The sequence below is a fragment of the Oncorhynchus mykiss genome, chromosome 6 (assembly GCF_013265735.2).
Source record: "Oncorhynchus mykiss isolate Arlee chromosome 6, USDA_OmykA_1.1, whole genome shotgun sequence".
In the NCBI taxonomy this organism is placed as follows: Eukaryota; Metazoa; Chordata; class Actinopteri; order Salmoniformes; family Salmonidae; genus Oncorhynchus; species Oncorhynchus mykiss.
Window position 1 is genome coordinate 53,826,372 of NC_048570.1, and position 21,922 is coordinate 53,848,293.

General features: G+C 43.2%; 1 protein-coding gene across 2 annotated transcripts in view; it reads right to left on the bottom strand.

The window, feature by feature from the left end:
• Positions 1–2,409: 2,409 nt before the first annotated feature.
• The window catches only part of LOC110526924 (sodium- and chloride-dependent glycine transporter 2-like), a 59,842-nt gene continuing 40,329 nt past the window's right edge, over positions 2,410–21,922 (bottom strand). Inside the window, exons 13-16 of one of the 2 annotated variants that reach the window (XM_036980430.1) lie at positions 21,209–21,308; positions 18,650–18,750; positions 7,439–7,606; positions 2,410–3,328 (exon numbers count right to left, since the gene is read on the bottom strand). In XM_036980430.1, coding sequence (XP_036836325.1) covers positions 3,173–3,328; positions 7,439–7,606; positions 18,650–18,750; positions 21,209–21,308 — 525 coding nt within the window. In that variant the 3' untranslated portion in view covers positions 2,410–3,172. The remainder of the gene's footprint in view (positions 3,329–7,438; positions 7,607–18,649; positions 18,751–21,208; positions 21,309–21,922) is intronic. The other variant, XM_036980431.1, reaches the window with a different exon arrangement.

Consider the following 21,922-nt stretch of genomic DNA (forward strand, 5'->3'; position numbering starts at 1 on the left):
TGTAGTGGAGTGGTTCGAGAGCTTCAAGTTCCTCTGTGTGCACATCATTAAGGAATTAACATGGTCCACATACACCCACACAGTTGTAAAGAGGGCACGACAGTGCCTCTTCCCCCTCAGGAGGCTGAAAAGATTTGTCATGGGCCCTCAGATCCTCATAAAAGTTCAACAGCTGCATCTTGACAAGCTGCACCGCCGCTTGGTACGGCAACTGCAAGGCGTCTGACCGCAAGGCGCAACAGAGGGTGGTCAGTTTGGCCCAGTACATCACTGGGGTCGAACTCCCTCCCTGCCATCCAGGACCTCTACACCAGGCGTTGTCAGTGGAAGGATCAAAAAAATGTCAAAAACTCCATCCAAACCATAGACTGTTCTCTCTGCTTCCACACGGCAAGCGGTACCAGTGCACCAAGTCTGGAACCAATAAGACCCTGAACAGCTTCTACCCCCAAGCCATAAGACTGATAAACAAGACTTTTAAATACCTACAGTGCCTTGCGAAAGTATTCGGCCCCCTTGAACTTTGCGACCTTTTGCCACATTTCAGGCTTCAAACATAAAGATATAAAACTGTATTTTTTGTGAAGAATCAACAACAAGTGGGACACAATCATGAAGTGGAACGACATTTATTGGATATTTCAAACTTTTTTAACAAATCAAAAACTGAAAAATTGGCCGTGCAAAATTATTCAGCCCCCTTAAGTTAATACTTTGAAGCACCACCTTTTGCTGCGATTACAGCTGTAAGTCGCTTGGGGTATGTCTCTATCAGTTTTGCACATCGAGAGACTGAAATTTTTTCCCATTCCTCCTTGCAAAACAGCTCGAGCTCAGTGAGGTTGGATGAAGAGCATTTATGAACAGCAGTTTTCAGTTCTTTCCACAGATTCTCGATTGGATTCAGGTCTGGACTTTGACTTGGCCATTCTAACACCTGGATATGTTTATTTTTGAACCATTCCATTGTAGATTTTGCTTTATGTTTTGGATCATTGTCTTGTTGGAAGACAAATCTCCGTCCCAGTCTCAGGTCTTTTGCAGACTCCATCAGGTTTTCTTCCAGAATGGTCCTGTATTTGGCTCCATCCATCTTCCCATCAATTTTAACCATCTTCCCTGTCCCTGCTGAAGAAAAGCAGGCCCAAACCATGATGCTGCCACCACCATGTTTGACAGTGGGGATGGTGTGTTCAGCTGTGTTGCTTTTACGCCAAACATAACGTTTTGCATTGTTGCCAAAAAGTTCAATTTTGGTTTCATCTGACCAGAGCACCTTCTTCCACATGTTTGGTGTGTCTCCCAGGTGGCTTGTGGCAAACTTTAAACTACACTTTTTATGGATATCTTTAAGAAATGGCTTTCTTCTTGCCACTCTTCCATAAAGGCCAGATTCGTGCAATATACGACTGATTGTTGTCCTATGGACAGAGTCTCCCACCTCAGCTGTAGATCTCTGCAGTTCATCCAGAGTGATCATGGGCCTCTTGGCTGCATCTCTGATCAGTCTTCTCCTTGTATGAGCTGAAAGTTTAGAGGGACGGCCAGGTCTTGGTAGATTTGCAGTGGTCTGATACTCCTTCCATTTCAATATTATCGCTTGCACAGTGCTCCTTGGGATGTTTAAAGCTTGGGAAATCTTTTTGTATCCAAATCCGGCTTTAAACTTCTTCACAACAGTATCTCAGACCTGCCTGGTGTGTTCATTGTTCTTCATGATGCTCTCTGCGCTTTTAACGGACCTCTGAGACTATCACAGTGCAGGTGCATTTATACGGAGACTTGATTACACACAGGTGGATTGTATTTATCCTCATTAGTCATTTAGGTCAACATTGGATCATTCAGAGAACCTCACTGAACTTCTGGAGAGAGTTTGCTGCACTGAAAGTAAAGGGGCTGAATAATTTTGCACGCCCAATTTTTCAGTTTTTGATTTGTTAAAGAAGTTTGAAATATCCAATAAATGTCGTTCCACTTCATGATTGTGTCCCACTTGTTGTTGATTCTTCACAAAAAATTACAGTTTTATATCTTTATGTTTGAAGCCTGAAATGTGGCAAAAGGTCGCAAAGTTCAAGGGGGCCGAATACTTTCGCAAGGCACTGTAAATCAAATGGCTACCCGAACTACCTGCATTGCCCCTTTTTTTGCACTAACTCTCTTGTACTGACTCTATGAGCACACACTGGACTCTACCCACACACTCACACATACTTACACTGGCACCCCAACACACACACACGCACGCACGCACGCACGCACGCACGCACACACACACACACACACACACACACACACACACACACACACACACACACACACACACACACACACACACACACACACACACACACACACACACACACACACACACACACACACACACACACACACACACACACACACACACACAGCCACTTTACCCTTACCTATATATACAAATCTACCTCAATTACCTCGTACCCCTGCACATCGACTCGGCTATATACAGGGAGTACCAGTACCATGTTATTTTGACTCATTATTGTTATTCGTTAATCCCTGTGTATCTATTCCTTCTGTCACTATTTTATTTTTTAAATGTATCTTTAACTCTTCATTGTTGGAAAAGGACCCGTAAGTAAGCATTTCACTGTTAGTCTTCACCTGTTGTTAACGAAGCATGTGACAAATTAAATTTGATTAGATTTTTTTGTCATGAGCAGTCGAATATTGCCATTGCAATATTGTGACACGGTACATTTTTCTCTTGGAATAGAGATCCCCTCAGTAAGAAAGGGTTCTGGCGTAATGGCTGTACATGGGCAGGAGGCAGAGGACAGACCATTCTCAGGTCAGGGGTTAGGGAGAGAGAGGGCAGGGTATAGCATGGGTGCCTGCCAGAGAAAGCAATGTTGGAGAGGAGGGCAGCCCCACTTTGCTATAGAGTGTAGAAGGGAGCAAGGGAGGTGAACGGGAGAACCAGGAAAAAAAGTGGTAACGATGTGTTGGCTTGCTTTTCTCTCACCCACATTGATGGGAAAGAGGAAGGAAACAGGAGAGATGAAGTAGAGTGGAGAACAGGAAAAAAGAGAAGGAACAGGTGTGGGAGAGGGCAGTGGTAGGCTGCTGCTCTCTCTCTCCCCTGGTGCCCCTGCTGAAGTGGCGGTGGTGGTTGTAGTGGAGGCTGCTACTGGTAGGCGCCCAGCTGGAAATCTTTGGGGGGCAGTTTGAGGCCCAGGGAGTTGGATCCATGGGGGTCCATCATGTTCTTGTAGCGCTCCCCTCTGTGCTTGGCCAGGAAGGGACCCCAATCGGGCTGAGGGGAACACACCAGCTTCAGACGCTGTGGAGGAGTGTGGGGGGGGGGGGGGGGGGGGGGAGTCACACAGTTGTGTTAAAATAGAATAGAATAGTATCAATCAATTTGAGTTGCAGAAGGCCAAGGGGAGAGTTGGGTACAATAGATGACAGTAGGACTGTCCTGAGAGATATGAAAATGTCAGGAATGGCAGTCGTTCGTAACACTGAAATGTCTGTAACTTTGAAATTCACATCAAACCTTTTGTAGTAAATATTGATTGCATATACAGCATATGTGCTCAATAATAATTTAGCCAGACACTGTAACTATCTTAAGGCTTTGACTAAGGCAATTATGCCAAAACTTCCTGTATGTAAGTACAGTTGCATACACACGCACGCATACAAATCTCAAACACTGTTTAATGTGTGATGTAGGGGACTTCAACAAGCACAGCGTGGGGGACTGCTACTTATCTGTGTTTTCTGTGCCGATCCGGCGCCAGTTATCAGAGGACCAAGGCTGATATTTCACTTTACTGCCCATAGGGCTCTGGTCAAAAGCACTGCACCATATAGGGAATAGGGTGCTATTTGGGACACACAGAAGTGTTTGATGTCAGAGATCCATTTTCTAGTAAAGTGAAATATCAGCCCTGATAACTCTGTCATATGTTGTACTAAAGAGCTCATTGTGCTTGTATGTTTGACGTGATAGCACTTAGTTCACAGGGGGAGAACATACAGTGTATTCGCAAATTATTAATTAAGACCCTTTGACTTTTTCCACATTTTGTTATGTTACAGCTTTATTCTAAAATGGATTCATTTGTAGTTTTTTTCCCCCCCATACAATACCCCATAATGACAAAGCAAAAACAGGTTTTTATACATTTTTGCACAAACCAATAAAACTAAAACTGAAATGTCACATTTACATAAGGACTCAGACCCGTTACTCTGTACCTTGTTGAAGCGCCTTTGGCAGCGATTACAGCCTCAAATCTTTTTGGGTATGACGCTACAAGCTTGGCACACCTGTATTTGGGGAGTGTCTCCCATTCTTCTCTGCAGATCCTCTCAAGCTCTGTCAGGTTGGATGGGGAGCATCGCTAAACAGCTATTTTCAGGTCTCTCCAAAGATGTTTAATCGGGTTCAAGTCCGGGCTCCGGCTGGACACTCAAGGACATTCAGAGACTTGTCCTGAAGCCACTCCTGTGTTGTCTTGGCTGTGTGCTTCGGGTCGTTGTCCTGTGTGACGTGGATGTCGACTAAGGCAGGCCCCCGCACCTCTGATTCAGAGGGATTGAATGCATTTCAGTTGAATGCATTCAGTTGTACAACTGACTAGATATCCACCCTTCCCCATTGGAAGATGAACCTTCGCCCCAGTCGGAGGTCCTGAGTGCTCTGGAGCAGGTTTTCATCAAGGGACTCTCTGTACTTTTCTCCTTTCATCTTTCCCTCAATCCTGACAAGTCACCCAGTCCCTGCCACAGAAAAACATCCCCACAGCATGATGTTGCCACCACCATGCTTCACCGTAGCACTGGTGCCAGGTTTCCTCCAGATGTGACACTTGGCATTCAGGCCAAAGAGTTCAATCTTGGTTTCATCAGACGAGAGAATCTTGTTTCTCATGGTCTGAGACTCATTTAGGTGCCATTTGGCAAACTCCAAATGGGCCATATATTATTTTTTATTTTTTTATTTAATAACTTGTTGTGGTTAGGGGGCAGTATTTTCACTTTGGATGAATTGCCTGCCCATAGTGAACTGCATCCTACTCTGTCCTAGATTGCTAATATATGTAAATTATTATTACTATTGGATAGAAAACACTCTGAAGTTTCTAAAACTGTTTGAATTATGTCTGTGAGTATAACAGAACTCATAGGGCAGGCAATCTTCCAAACAAGAAGTACAATTCTGAAAGTTGGGACAACTTTGATGTCATCGCCCCCTCCTTTCCCAATAAGATATGGATCTGGAAGCACTTCCTACGCCTTCCACTAGATGTCCTCATTCAGTAGAACGTGGAATGGAGCATTTGCTGTGAACTTTGACCTAATGGGAGGGGAAATAGTCAGTGTCCCGACAGAATGCCATTTTCCTGTGGCGCATTTCTCTGTGGGTGCTGCCGCTGTTCCATTTGGCTCCAGATGAAAACGTATGATCCGGTTGGAACGTTATTGGATATATATGATAATAACATCCTGAAGATTGATTCTCTACTTAGTTTGACCAGTTTATTCGACCTGGAATATATCTTTTGGAAGTTTACGTGCGAGTTATCTTGGACCATCAGTCAGTTTTTGGGCACGTGAGCTGAACGTGATAGCAAATGCAGCTACTTGGACACTAGTATTGGACATTATGGAACAAAACAACGATTTATTGTGGAACTAGGACTCCTTGCACTACATTCTGATGAAAGATCATCAAAGGTAAGGGAATATTTATGTTGTAATTTCGTGTTTCTGTTGACTCCAACATGGCGGAGAAATACTGAGCGCCATCTCAGATTATTGCAATGTTAGGCTTTTTCCGTAACGTAAAAAAAAAATCTGACATAGTGGTTGCATTAAGAACCAGTGTATATTTAATTATATGTAGAACTTGTATCTTTAGTCAAAGTTTATGATGAGTATTTCTGTTATCTGGCGTAGCTTTCTATAATTCCTCCGGATATTTTGGAGGAATTTCTGAACATGGCGTCAATGTAAACCGAGATTTGAGGATATAAATATGCATATTATCGAACAAAACATAAATGTCTTGTGTAACATTTCATGAGTGTCGTCTGATGAGGATTTTCAAAGGTTAGTGATTCATTTTATCTCTAATCCTGCTTTTGTGATTTTATCTTTGGCTGGAAAAAAATGGCTGCGTTTTTCCTTTGATTTGGTGGTGGTCTAACATAAATATATGCTGTGTTTTCGCTGTAAAACATTTAAAAAATCTGACATGATGGGTAGATGAACAAGATGTTTATCTTTAATTTGAGGTATTGGACTTGTTAATGTGTGAAAGTTAAATATTTCGAAATAATATTTTCCCTGCGCTCAGCTGAACGGGGGGGGGGGGGGGGGGGGGGGTGGAGTTCCCTGAGGGGCCATTGCCATAACAGGTTTTAACCTTTATTTAACTAGGCCTTACATAGACAGGTGTGTACCTTTCCAAATCATGTCCAATCAATTGAATTTACCACAGGTGGACTCCAAATCAAGTTGAGAAACATCTCAAGGGTGATCATTGGAAACAGGATGCACCTAAGCTCAATTTCGAGTCTCATAGCAAAGGGTCTGAAAACTTATGTAAATAAATCATTTCTGTTTGTTTGTTTTTTTAAATACATTTGCAAAAATTACAATTTGAATTTTTGCTTTGTCATTATGGTGTATGGTGTGTAGATTTAGGAGATTTCTTGTAATTTAAACCATTTTAAAATAAGGCTGTAACTTAACAAAATGTGGAAAAACGTAATGGGTCTGGTTATTTTCCGAATGCACTGTAACTACGGAGCTCAGTGCTTACCTTATACTTCCAACAGTCATGCTCACATAGGCAGGTAGCCTAGGGGTTAGAGTGTAGGGCCAGTAAACGAAAGGTTGCTTGATCGAATCCCCGAGCTGACAAGGTAAAAATGTGTTGTTCTGCCCCCGAACAAGGCAATTAATCCACTGTTCATAGGCCGTCATTTTAAATGAGAAATTATATCTTAACTGACTTGCCTGGTTACATTTTTAAAAAATCAGACATACTGTGTTCCAGTAACTCACAGTGACAGGAAGTTCAAAGTCACAATTTGTGTGGATTGTTGGTTATTGTTTGGATTATTTCTATATACAACAATACTACAGTAGAACCTCAAAGATCTGACCCTCAGAGTTACGGACTGTCAACAGCACAGGCAATATCAAACCGGGACATGTATTAAATACCAAAAAACTAACTTCTGTATGCTATAGACAAATGTAAATGTTGCTTACATGTGCTAAAAACACAAACATTTTTACAGTCCAAAAAACATTCCTTACCCCAGGACATTTCAATGGGTGACTAAGAAAAAGGAGCAGATCTGAAATGTATTTATGGGACATACAAACAGGCTTACAAACATGTGTGTGTGGTATTGTGTCCCATACATACCTCTGTAAAGCTGCCTGGGGCCAAGTGCATTTTGATGACAAACATGATTGGGATCCAGATGACAGAACACAACACCATCAGCCAGCCCATCACCATGGACCAGGTGGGGTAGGTGTAGTCCTCATAGGTCATCACCTTCCACTGGTACAGACTCAGCCCCAGGATACCCTGCAGGGAGAGAGGAGAAAAGGGAGAAGAGATGAGGATTAGGAGAGGAGAGGAGAGGAGGCGGAGGACAGAAGAGAGAGAATGGGTGAGATGAGGGGGAGACGAGGAAGTAAAGGAGGAGGTGGAAGATTAGGATGATCAAAAACCGGAAGAAGAGGATTAAGAGATTTTAAAAAAGGAAGGACCAGGAGGGTAAGATGATGAGGGTAAGGGGCGAAGGAGGGAAAGGGGAGGAGAGGAGAAAGAAGAAGGAAGAGGAGGAGCCTTTGTAGGATATTATTAGGGATGTAGCGATTCCACTGCCTCTTACAGTCTCACGTCAGAATTTAACGTTCATCCATGTTTCTCAAACGACAAATTTCGAGGTTGTTGCAAACTTCAAATTTCAAAGTGTTTAAGGTTAAGTTTAGCCATTAACTCCAAACTCTTAAGGTTAGGCATTAACTCTGGGATAAGGCTTAAAACAAAAATCTCAAAAACAACTTCATATCACTAAATTCGAACTTGCAACCTTCGGAATCCGAGGCAGATGCTTCTGCCTATCCGCAACAGCCACGGCTGACCTGGCTGAGCGATTCACCAATATGCATCGGCCCCAGTTCAAATGTTTAAGATATGAGTGGTACACAGGAACCCAAACCGATCAAAATGTAGCATGCAAGGGCGCTGTACTGCAGCGCCAGCTGTGCCACCAGAGACTCTGGGTTTGCGCCCAGGCTCTGTCGTAACCGGCCGCGACCAGGAGGTCCGTGGGGCGATGCACAATTGGCCTAGCGTCGTCCGGGTTAGGGAGGGTTTGGCCGGTAGGGAAATCCTTGTCTCATCGTGCACCAGCAACTCCTGTGGCGGGTCGGGCGCAGTGCGTGCTAACCAAGGTTGCCAGGGGCACGGTGTTTCCTCCGACACATTGGTACAGCTGGCTTCCTGGTTGGATGGCGCTGGATGGCGCTGTGTTAAGAAGCATTGGCTTGGTTGGGTTGTGTATTTGAGGACACATGACTTTCAACCTTCGTCTCTCCTGAGCCCGTACGGGAGTTGTAGCGATGAGACAAGATAGTAGCTACTAAACAATTGGATACCATGAAATTGGGGAGAAAAAGGGGTAAAATTCAAAACAAAAAAAACTAAAAAATTTAGCATACATGGGTCAGAAAATCAATTCAAATGTTGATTCACAAACATAGCTTGCTCATATTTTTTTCTTCCTAACTTCCAAAAAAATACCTCTCATCTTTTGTGAAAACTAAGTAATTAATCATGCCGAAGAACCTCTAGTCAAGTTCATGTTGACCAATGAGAGGTAGGAGGCCTATTTCTGATCTTCAGCATTCAAATGCTTGTGAAATGCCTTGTGCAATATAAGGCTTTAAAAGTTGAGTGACAACCAATGTAATTTGACAGCGCTTGAAAATTGTGTTTTACCGGAATAAAAGTAGCCTAACTCATCTGGCTAAAGCCTACCTGCCGATCGGGGGCTTACATTAGATTTTAATTTGATTGTTCAGGTTCACCATCAGCAATAGTTTGTTAGTTTTGCTTTAAACAACCAGTTTTTCATTTTTATAAGGACAGGAATTGAGGAAAGGAATCACTTTTTCGTGAGCAGCACTGCATGGTCGAAATGGGAGGAGGAGCACGTCCAAATGGTCTAAATAAATTGATTTCGTGACGGGGGTGAAATCCAAAACTATGTCTATGGTACAGTACTGTATATGTAGTCACCTGAGCTGAGCCATAAGGGAGACTAGTGGGCATCTACCGCCCCACTATCAGACCACTTTTGATCTGAAATCACCATCACCTTCTTGTCATTTTACCAGATTAAAAGAGTTTTAGCTAATATCTAATCAATATTTATCTTTAAAAATGTGCTATGACATTGCCAATGAATATACATACTGTGCATTCAAAAAGTGTCCAGACCCCTTAACTTTGTCCACATTTTGTTACATTACAGCATTCTAGGATATATTAAATTCCTTTTTTCCCTCAACAATCTACACACAATACCAATTAATGACAAAGCAAAAACAAGTTTTTATACATTTTTCCAAATGTATTAAACATACAAAAACAGAAATACCTTATTTACATACAGTGGCAAGAAAAAGTTTGTGAACCCTTTGGAAATACCTGGATTTCTGCATAAATTGGTCATACAATTTGATCTGATCTTCATCTAGGTCACAACAATAGACAAACACAGTCTGCTTAAACTAATAACACAAACAATTATCCGTTTTAATGTCTTTATTGAACACACCGTGTAAATATTCACAGTGCAGGGTGGGAAAAGTATGTGAACCCTTGGATTCAATGACTGGTTGACCCTTCTTTGGCAGCAACCAAACTAGACAAGGCTGTTTTCTGTAGTTGCGGATCAGACCTGCACAATGGTCAGGAGGAATTTTGGACCTCTTACTCTTCACAAAACTGTTTCAGTTCAGCAATATTCTTGGGATGTCTGGTGTGAACTGCTCTCTTGAGGTCATGCCACAGCATCTCAATCGGGTTGAGGTCAGGACTCTGACTGGGCCACTCCAGAAGGCGTATTTTCTTCTGTTGAAGCCATTGTTGATTTACTTCAATGTTTTGGGTCATTGTCCTGTTGCGTCACCCAACTTCAGTTGAGCTTCCATTGGCGGACAGATAGCCATACATTCTCCTGCAAAATGTCTTGATAAACTTGGGAATTCATTTTTCCGTAGATGATAGTGAGCTATCCAGGCCCTGAGACATCAAAGTAGTCCCAAACCATGATGCTCCCTCCACCATAGTTTTGATGTTGGTGTGGTGTGCCTTTTTTTCTCCACACATAGTGTTGTGTGTTCCTTCCAAACAACTCAACTGTAGTTTAATTTGTCCACCGAATATTTTGCCAGTAGCGCTGTGGAACATCCAGGTGCACTTTTGCAAACTTCAGACGTGCAGCAATGGGTTTTTTTGGACAGCAGGGGCTTCTTCCGTGGTGTCCTCCCATGAATAACATTTTTTTAAAGTGTTTTACGAATCGTAGACTTGTCAACAGAGATGTTACCATGTTCCAGAGAATTCTGTAATTCTTTAGCTGACATTCTTCAGCTCACACTGATTGTTCTTAACCTCATTGAGCATTCTGCAGTGTGCTCTTGTAGTCATCTTTGCAGGATGGCCACTCCTAGGGAGAGTATCAACACTGCTGAACTTTCTCCATTTATAGACAATTTGTCTTACCTTGGACTAATGAACATCAAGGCTTTTAGAGATACTGTAAACCTTTCCTGCTTTATGCAAGTCAACAATTCTTAATCTTCGGTCTTCTGAGATCATTTTGGTTCGAGGCATGGTTCACATCAGGCAATGCTTCTTGTGAATAGCAAACTCACATTCTGTTAGTGTTTTTTATAAGGCAAGGCAGCTATAACCAACATCTCCAATCTCATCTCATTGATTGGACTCCAGGTTAGCTGACTCCAATTAGCTTTTGGAGAAGTCATTAGCCTAGGGATTCACATACTTTTTCCAACCTACACTGTGAATGTTTAAATTGTGTATTCAATATAGACAAGAAAAATACAATAATGTGTGAGTTATTTGTTTCAGCACACTATGTTTGGCTTATTTTGTGACTTAGATGAAGATCAGATGAAATTTGATGACCAATTTATGCAGAAATCCAGGTAATTTCAAATGGTTCACATACCTTTTCTTGCCACTGTAAGTATTCAGAACATTTGCTATGAGACTCGAAATTGAGCTCAGGTGCATCCTGTTTCCATTGACCACCAAAAAACGTCTGCAGCATTGACGGTCCCCAAGAACACAGTGGCCTCCATCAATCTTAAATGGAAGAAGTTTGGAATCACTCAGACTCTTCCTAGAGCTGGCCGCCACGGCAAACGGAGCAATAGGGGGAGAAGGGCATTGGTCAGGTAGCTGACCTAGAACGCGATGGTCACTCTGACAGAGCTCCAGAGTTCCTCTGTGGAGATGGGAGAACCTTCCAGAAGGACAACAATCACTGCAGCACTCCACCAATAAGGCCTTTATGGTAGAGTGGCCAGACGGATGCCACTCCTCGGTAAAAGGCACATGACAGCCCACTTGGAGTTTGCCAAAAGGCATCTAAAAACCTCTCAGACCATGAGAAACAAGATTCTCTGGTCTGATGAAACCAAGATTCATATTATTCCAAGATGGCATAGCAGTCGGACGTGTGTTTTGTCTTGTCCCGTCCTGTCCCGTGTATATATCGTTTTCTTCGTATATATTCCGTATATATTTTAATCTCACTTTCCACCTTACGGACTGAATATACTCTCCTGCAACCCGCCTCACCCAATGTGGTACGGATCTGCTATTTTTATACTTTAGAACTGGAACCCCCATAGGAGCTATTCAGCTAACTAGCTACTAGCTAGTAGTCAGTTAGCCACTGCTAGCGGTCCTCACCTTTAACTCGGACATCAGCCAGCCTCAGCCCGGTGAATTCCTGCCAGTCTGCACAGCGCGATATCAACCCAGAGCATATCGGACTGCTTTTTCTCTACCACTTCTCTGGATTCCTACCGCAAGCACTGAACCTTTACACCGGATAATCACAGCTAGCTAGCTGCTATCCGAGTGGCTACTCCAGGATAGGTCTCTGTCAAGAAGCAAGCACCAGTTAGCCTGGAGCGGCTAGCCAAGGACGTCCACCAGCCAGTTCTTGGGCTACAATAACTCTTTTGCCAATTGACCTGGACCCTTTACTGCCGACACGGAGCCGACCCATCACGACTGTTCTGTCGACGTAACTGTCCGAGGTGGTTTCAACAGGCTCTTCCGTTGCGACATCGCCAGAGGCCCATCTGCAAGCCCCGGCCCACTAGCTGTCTGAATTGCCATGTCTCCAGCTAGCGTAGTAGCGACTACTGAATTGGTTCCCCGATTAATCTAGTGCTACTCATTGGACCCTTTGATCACTCGGCTACACATGCCTCTCCCTATTGTCAATATGCCTTGTCTATTGCTGTTTTGGTTAGTGATTGTCTTATTTCACTGTAGAGCCCCCAGCTCTGCCCAATATGCCTTAGATAGCCCTTTTGTTCAACCCCCCACACATGCAGTGACCTCACCTGGCTTAACTGGTGCCTCTAGAGACAAAACCTCTCTTATCATCACTCAATGCCTATGTTTACCTCCACTGTTTCATGCATGTTAACATTAGGCGCCTCCTCCTTAAGTTTTTTTTATTCACCGCTTTAGCACACTCCGCCAACCCTGATGTCCTAACCATGTCTGATTCATGGCTTAGGAAGGCCACCAAAAATCCTGAAATTTCCATCCCTAACTAAAACATCTTCCGACAAGATAGAACTGTCAAAGGGGGCGGAGTTGCAATCTACTGCAGAGATAGCCTGCAGAGTTCTGTCATACTATCCAGGTCTGTGCCCAAACAATTTGAGCTTCTACTTTTAAAAATCCACCTTTCCAGAAACATGTCTTTCACCGTTACCACTTGTTATAGATCCCCTTCAGCCCCCAGCTGTGCCCTGGACATGACCTAAACTGACCTAAAATGATCAAGGAACCTACCAGGTACAACCCTAAATCCGTAACCATGGGCACCCTCTTAGATATCATCCTGACCAACTTGCCCTCTAAATGCAACTCTGCTGTCTTCACCAGGATCTCAGCGATCACTGCCTCATTGCCTGTGTGCGTAATGGGTCCGCGGTCAAACGACCACCCCTCATCACTGTCAAACGCTCCCTAAAACACTTCAATGAGCAGGTCTATCGAATCAACCTGGCCCAGGTATTCTGGAAGGATATTGACCAAAATCCTGTCAGTAGAGGATGCCTGGTTGTGTTTTAAAAGGAAATTCCTCGCATTCTTAATTAAGCATGCCCCATTCCAAAAATGTAGAACTAAGAACAGATATAGCCCATGGTTCACCACAGACTGCCCTTGACCAGCACAAAAACATTCTGTGGCGTTCTGCATTAGCAGACTTTCAGGGAAGTCAGGAACCAATTTACTCAGTCAGTAAGGAAAGCTAAGGCTAGCTTTTTCAACCAGAAATTTGCATCCTGTAGCACTAATTCCAAAAGGTTATGCGACACTAATGTCCATGGAGAATAAGAGCACCTCCTCCCAGCTGCCCACTGCACTGAGGCTAGGAAACACTGCCACCACCGATAAATCTACGATAATCGATTGTATCAATAATCACTTTTCTATTGGCTGTCCATGCTTATCACCTGGATACCCCTACCCCGACAAACAGCTCAGCACCCCCTGCAGCTACTTGGCCAAGATCCCCCCCCCCCCCCCCCAAATACAGACAGCTGATGTTCTGAAAGAGCTGCAAAATCTGGATCCCTTCAAATCAGCAGGGCCAGACAATCTGGACCCTCTCCTTCTAAAACTATCAGCCGAAATTGTTGCAACCCCTATTACTAGTCTGTTCATTCTCTTTCATATCGTTTGAGATCCCCAAAGATTGGAAAGCTGCCGCAGTCATCCCTTTCTTTAAAGGGGGAGACACTCTAGACCCAAACTGTTATAGACCCATATCCATCCTGCCCTGCCTCTCTAAAATCTTTGGCAGCCAAGTTAACAAACAGATCACTGACCGTTTCCGAGCTGGTTATGGGTGCACCTCAGCCACGCTCAAGGTCCAAACGACTTCATAACCGCCATCGATAAAAGACAGTACTGTGCAGCCGTCTTCATCGACCTGGCCAAGGTTTTCGGCTCTGTCAATCACTGCATTCTTAATGGCAGACTCAATAGCCTTGGTTTCTCAAACGACTGCCTCGACTGGTTCACCAACTACTTCTCAGATAGAGTTCAGTGTGTCAAATCGGAGGGCCTGTTGTCCGGCCATCTGTCAGTCTCTATGGGGGTGCCACAGGGTTCAATTCTCGGGCCAACTCTTTCTCTGTATATATCAATGATGTTGCTCTTGCTGCTGGTGATTCTCTAATCCACCTCTACGCAGATGACCCAATTCTGTATACATCTGGCCCTTCTTTGGACACTGTGTTAACAAACCTCCAAACGAGCTTCAATGCCATACAACACTCCTTCCGTGGCCTCCAACTGCTTTTAAATGCTATTAAAACTAAATGCATGCCCGTCAAATGATTGCTGACTGCACCCACCCGCCCGACAAGCTTCACTACTCTGGACGGTTCCGACTTATAATACGTGGACAATTACAAATCCCTAGGTGTCTGGTTAGACTGTAAACTCTCCTTCCAGACTCACATTAAGCCTCTCCAATACAAAATTAAATCTAGAATCGGCTTCCTATTTCACAACAAAGCCTCCTTCATTCATGCTGCCCAACATACCCTCGTAAAACTGACTATCCTACCAATCCTTGACTTCGGCGATGTCATTTACAAAATAGCCTCCAACACTACTCAGCAAACTGGATGTAGTCTATCACAGTGCCATCCGTTTTGTTACCAAAGCCCCATATACTACCCACCACTGCGACCTGTATTCTTTCGTTGGCTGGCCCTCGCTACATATTCGTCACCAAACCCACAGGTCGTCTATAAACATTTAGTAGGTAAAGCCCCACCTTATCTCAGCTCACTGGTCACCATAGCAACACCCACCCATAGCACGCACTCCAGCAGGCATATGTTACTAGTCATCCCCAAAGCCAACACTTCACTGTACCTTTACACAGCCAATCTGTAAATAGCACACCCAACAGGACGAAACGGTTCGGGAAAGTAAAATCCACAAAATAACACACACCAAATACAGAAAAACAAGCCCGCACAAAAGCCAGCGGGCCTATTGGGTTTAAATAGCCCAAAACCAAAACATAAACAAGAAACAGGTGCAACTAATCAGACAACACTAAATGAAACAGAAAAGGGGATCGGTAGCAGCTAGTAGGCCGGCGACGACGACCGCCGCCCGAACAGGAAGAGGCACCATCTTCGGCAGGATTCGTGACAACCATCCCTACGGTGAAGCATGGTGGTAACAGCATCATGCTGTGGGGATGTTTTTCAGCGGCAGGGACTGGGAGACTAATCCGGATCGAGGGAAAGATGAACGGAGCAAAGGTTCACCTTCCAACAGGACAACGACCTTAAGCACACAGCCAAGACAACGCAGGAGTGGCTTCAGGACAAGTCTCTGAATGTCCTTGAGTGGCCCAGACTTAATGATGGTGTTGGAGTCGTGCCTCGCCATGTGGTCATGAGTGAACAGGGAATACAGGAGGGGACTAAGCACAAACCCTGAGGGGCCCACGTGTTGAGGATCAGCGAGGCGGATGTGTTGTTACCTACCCTTACCAGCTGGGGGCCACCCTTCAGGAAGTCCAGGATCCAGTTGCATAAGGAGGTTTTTAGTCCTTAGCTTATTGACGAGCTTTGAGGGCACTATAGGTGTTGAACGCTGAGCTGTAGTCAACGAATAGCATTCTCGCGTAGGTGTTCCTTTTATCCAGGTGGGAAAGGCAGTGTGGAGTGCAATAGAGATTGCATCATCTGTTGATCTGTTAGCGCAGTATGCAAATTGAAGTGGGCCTAGGGTTTCTGGGATAATGGTGTTGATGTGAGCCATGACCAGCCTTTCAAAGCACTCCATGGCTACAGATGTGAGTGCTATGGGTCAGTAGTCATTTAGGAAGGTTGCCTTAGTGTTCTTAGGCACAGGGACTATGGTGGTCTGCTTAAAACATGTTGGTATTACAGACTCGGACAGGGAGAGGTTGAAAATGTCAGGGAAGACACTTGCCAGTTGGTCAGCGCATACTCACAGTACACGTCCTGGTAATCCGTCTGGCCATGCGGCCTTGTGAACTAACCTGTCTCACGACGGTCTAATCCCAGCTCACATTCCCTATTAGTGGGTGAACAATCCAACGCTTGGTGAATTCTGCTTCACAATGATAGGAAGAGTCGACATCGAAGGATCAAAAAGTGACGTCGCTATGAAAGCTTGACCTGTTTAAAGGTCTTACTCATATCGGCTGCAGAGAGCGAATCAATCGCATTGATTCATTCCTCTAATACAATCGAATCTCTTCAAACTAAAAGGTATCGTTCGTGCATTTAGATACGTAACGAATCACCTTAAAAGGCAAGGATGCCCATCCCTAGATATTATTCAATTCAAAGTAGTTTCTTCAAACTACAGGAGATGGAGGCGGTATATTATATATTGTTTTCTTGGTGTTAGATCGTTATTTTTGTGTTGCGTTAGAGTCATTTATTTAAATTTGCCTTGCTAACTTCAATGGCAAGTAGCTAGCTAGCTACCAGAGTGCAGTTTTCTCTGCTGGAATTGCTAATGACAATGTAGTGATTTTTTTGTCGACAAATCAGATTCAAGCTCTGCATATTCAAACTGCGCAACACAACGAGAAGGTAAGAAAAAACAGGGATGTTCTCAATTAGCTTATTGATAGTACTGCATTTTTGGGCATACAAGAGTTGGCTTTTACTTAGGGGCACGATGAGAGGGAAAGTTCCGGTAAAAAGGGCAACTACAGGGAGTTTGCAGAGGTAATTGCACATTACGATGCTTTATTTGTTGAGCATATGGAAGTTTCTACTGTCTTCTCTGGGATGTCAAAATCAATTCTGAATGAGCTTCCATCGCATCATCCATTAAAAGTGAGATTACAACTCACGCTCAAGTGTTTTCCACTTTCCTCTGGTATTTATTTAGCAAATGTGATAGCACACCTTAACTCCCGATAGACGCAAGCAAAAACTCTTTACATATAGCCTAAGCTACACCTAAACATTTGTGATTTGACATGCTGTATGGGATAAAAAACTAGACCATTTTTAATGAGGTGCCGAGACCTTTTCAATACAACAGTATTAACTAGAATTAATTAATTATCACAATAGCGATGACACAGGCTGTGAGTACATTTTTAATTGGGCCTACAGGATACAAACAAGCATAAAGCAAGCTCAGGCCTGTGAGTTCTATTGTCCATCAGCTGTCTCTGTGTAGAGGAAACCCCATCGTTTAGTCTAGTCTAAAAATAATTCATATGAACAAGTGCAAGGTTCCTGCAGTTTGACAGGGTTTTAATCCTCGCCAGGGCCGGGAGTTTTTACAGTTTTTCAAAACCTTAACAGTGATTCATCACTGTCTTACTCTATAGGGTCAGGAGTTTTAACTGGTTAGGTCACCAGATAAGGAAAAACTCCGGCCCCCAGTTTTTTTTGGACTCATTCAATCTCTGCTGTGATCCCATCCCAACACTGTGTAAGTAGACCTCATGTTTGGATAAATACCATAGTAGACCAGCAACTAACACAATTGTATTATTACACATATACTGTACATCAATAATTGAACTGCTTGCTTAAATGTGTTGTGTTATTGTTTATTTCTTCCCTGTCAAATCCTGTCCTGCCCTCAGTGGAAGAGTTGAGCTCTTCTCCAATATGCATAAATGATCAGCCTGTTCTGTACTGAAGTCTCTGAACACTTCAACCTCTGTCCTGCACTGAAGTCAAGCCTCTGAACATCTCAACTCATGCCTCATACCCTCATTCAATCACTGCTGTGATCCCTTCCCAACACTGTGTAAGTAGCCCTCATTTCCATTACCCATAATATTTTACTGTAAATGTTTTTATTAAACATTTTAGGTTAAAATAATTTGTCTTTGACAATTTTTCAAACACGCTTTGTCATCTCCCTTCCTCCTACACTTTTCAAGTCACCAGCCTCCATTGCATATGTTATGTCACAGTTATGACAACATTATGTAGGCTATATGAGTGCTGCATTTCAAATAGCACAAACAACCTGTGTTATAACGGTGAAAAGTGAGGAAAACAATTTCTGTTTCAGTCGGGGAAAGCAATTTTTGCTTTCTTCCCTTTCTTGGTAAACACTCGCTGCTGCAAATCGATGTTGGCCCCTAAATTTGAAAAGGCTGCAGTGAAAGGGGAAACACATTATGTGTGTGTGTGTGTGTGTGCATGCATCTGTGTCTCTATGTGAGTGAGTGTGCATGCTAGCGTGCCTGTGAATATCTAATCCCCATTCCGTATAGTTCAGACACACACGTACAGTCAGAATGGTAGGAGTCACAAAGGCCCAGCAGATTCTCCAGAAGCGGTTTGGTTGGAAGCCAATCATCATTTCAATGTCCTCGCAGAACCTCTGCAGGCCTAGGAAGAGGGGAATAAAGACAGAAAGAGGGAGAGTCAGTCAAATCGACTGCTCAGGTGAGGGGAGTAGAGACAACCTGACAGAAAAAAAACATCCATCCAAAATGGAACCCTATTCCATATCTGTATACGCTTCTGGTCAAAAGTAATGCACTATGTAGGGAATAGGGTATCATTTGGGACGCACACAGAGAGTGAACCAGATTCAACCAGAGCTACAGACAAGAGTGCTCCACACTGGCCCCCTACAAGGCACATCCATTCCCAGGGAGAACCCAGGGCATTTATTATCCTTCAAAAAAATGTGGCTTGACGATTGTCACAATTGTTGTCAGCGTATTGACCGACAAATTTAGCAAGAGATGAGTCACAAGCCACACAATAATTTCACTGGAACCACCTCTGCTGATGCTGTGACGATTTGGAGTACAGTATGTTCCATATACTCACAGGTCTACTTCAGACCTGGAAAAGAAAAAAACGCCTGTTTAGGCGAGCTGCTGGCTAGCGGAGTAGAGCACTTGAAAAAGAAAAGGAGAGCCGCACACTCTAGGAGCTCAGATGCAATAATTGAATAACCTAATAACCTAATAAACAACGTTTCAACAGACAAGCTGTCTTCATCAGGGTATAATGACAAACACTGCGGGTCACTAGTTTTTAAAGTGTCAGAGAACACACACAGGTGTCTGTAATCATGGCTGGGTGTGGCCTGTTATCAATGGTTAATTCTCAGATATGAGAAGAACATACAAAAGCATGAACGGATAGCATACAATGATAGATACAATTTGGCTACATAGGCCTACAAAAGAAAATCACAATAATCACAAAAAAATGGCTTCAGATCAAAGTCTACGTTGAGACCGAAGCGAGAAAGGGTCTTTAATTAAATATCCAGGCAGCCTCTCATTTTAACAATAAATTGTTGAGCTCACCCGTGACATGTTCGATGCCGATATCATGTAGTGACGAAATCGAGTAGTTCGCTTCCAAAAAGTGGGCCACAACTGGGTAAGTCGTGTTTTTGCACCTAATGGTGCTACGATGCTCCGAGATTCGTACTTTTAATTTACGCTTTGCTTCACCCACATAATTTTTACCACAGGGACAAATTATGAGATAAATAACTGCCTTAGTGGAGCATGTGGATTGGGATCGGTTTCCCTGTTTGGGGGTGTTTGAAGGATCTACATTTGTAAGTGCCATTGTATTGAGCGCAGGCATTACACTTGTAGTTTCCATCCGGTAGAGGTGCAAATAGATGTTGTACAGGGATATTTTGGGGTGGTAAACCAGAGTTTACCAATTGACCTGATCATTGGTCCATTAGAATGGTAACACAGACATCTAGTGGTCAGAATGAGAAGTGCTCAAGCCCCCTGTCGGAGAGGGATAAAGTTGCCCCTAGACACTGATCTAAGGTCTGTTTGGTGTTTTTAATCACAACAGTAAGGACAAGGATTTAAGGACTAAGCTGAACCTAGATCTGTGCTTAAGGGCAATCTAGGTACCTGGTCTGGAGCCTCTTATAGCCCATTTACACAGACAAAACTCGTTTTTTTTTAAAGTCTTCTTTTATATGTGAAATGGATTTTTGATAAAAACACTATATTTTCAACACAAAAAAAAACAGATCAAGACCTACTCATTATCTTGTTTTTTCATAGACCATGTAACCAAAAAACAGGTAACAGATCTGTGAGACTAGAGAGGTGTTCATTTGCAGGTAAATACATTACAACTTTAATTGTTTAACACCTCCCTGATTTGATTTGAAAACAGCCACCAAGGTTTAACAACCTAAGCACCACAGACTAGAAGTCCTGTTTCAGACTGTACTTGTGCTTTCTGTGTTTATTTTGTTTAGCCAAGACAATGTTGAATGGCTATGAGGCTTTTCTGATTCTGACTTGATAAAGTGAGATAAGAGTAGGATGAATTTGCCCCCGAGACAATGCAGTTTTGCATTATTTTTTGTAATGTTTATAATAATATTAATAATTGTATACGCCATTTAGCAGATGCTTTTATCCAAAGCGGCTTAGTCATGAGTGCATCAATTTTATGTATGAGTGGCCCCAGCAGGAATCAAACCCACAGCACTTGGCGTTGCAAGCGCCATGCTATACCGACTGAGCCACACAGGACCACAGTTAGGATTTAGGGAGGGTAAGCTGATCCTAGATCTGCGCCGAAGAGCAACTTCGGAGCTATCAGAGAGTACAGTCAGGTTTTATTTTATCTTTATTTAACTAGGCAAGTCAGTTAAGAACAAATTCTTATTTTCAATGACGGCCTAGGAACAGTGGGTTAACTGCCTGTTCAGGGGCAGAACGACAGCTCGGGGGTTTGAACTCGCAACCTTCCGGTTACTAGTCACACGCTCTAACCACTAGGCTACCCTGCCACCCCAGGTAAACAAAAGGTCAAAAGTAACTTTTATTCTACTACTCACCATAGAAGTAGGAGATTCCGATCAGCTCACAGATGGCAATGATTACCAGAGAGTAAGAGGCAGCGTATGTGTCTACCAACTGGAGCATGTACATCCCATTCTGTTAAACACACAGGAACGCAAAAATCGTACACACACACAGAAACACACACACACACACATACACACACACAACGTAAACCAGTGATGCATAGCCAGTGTCATCACTGGCTTACATCTGAAATGCCACCCTATTCCCTACAAAATGGCACCCAGGTAAAAAGTAGTGCACTATATAGGGAATAGGGTGCTATTTGGGACGCATGTTTCAGTAAACTCTTGTCGTGATGTGTGTTTTGTCCTATATTTTTATTTTTAATCCCAGCCCCGTCCACGTAGGAAGCCTTTTGGTAGGCCACATTGTAAATAAGTTAGTTAGTTAAATAAAGGTTAAATAAATCAATGTGTGTGTGTGTGTGTGGCTGCACATACAGTGCCTAATGAAAGTCTACACACCCCTTGCAGTTTTCATCTTCAACTGCCCTAAAATTAAAATATATGTTTTTTCCAACTTATTTAGCTACACAACCTGCTCCACATTTTCTATAATTCTCACAATTATAGACAATCTTCTCAATTAATAAAAATAAAATAAAAACATGTCTTGATTGAGTATGTCTTCACACACCCTTGGTGGTATCAGCTTTGGCAGCAATAACAACTGTGAATAATTTT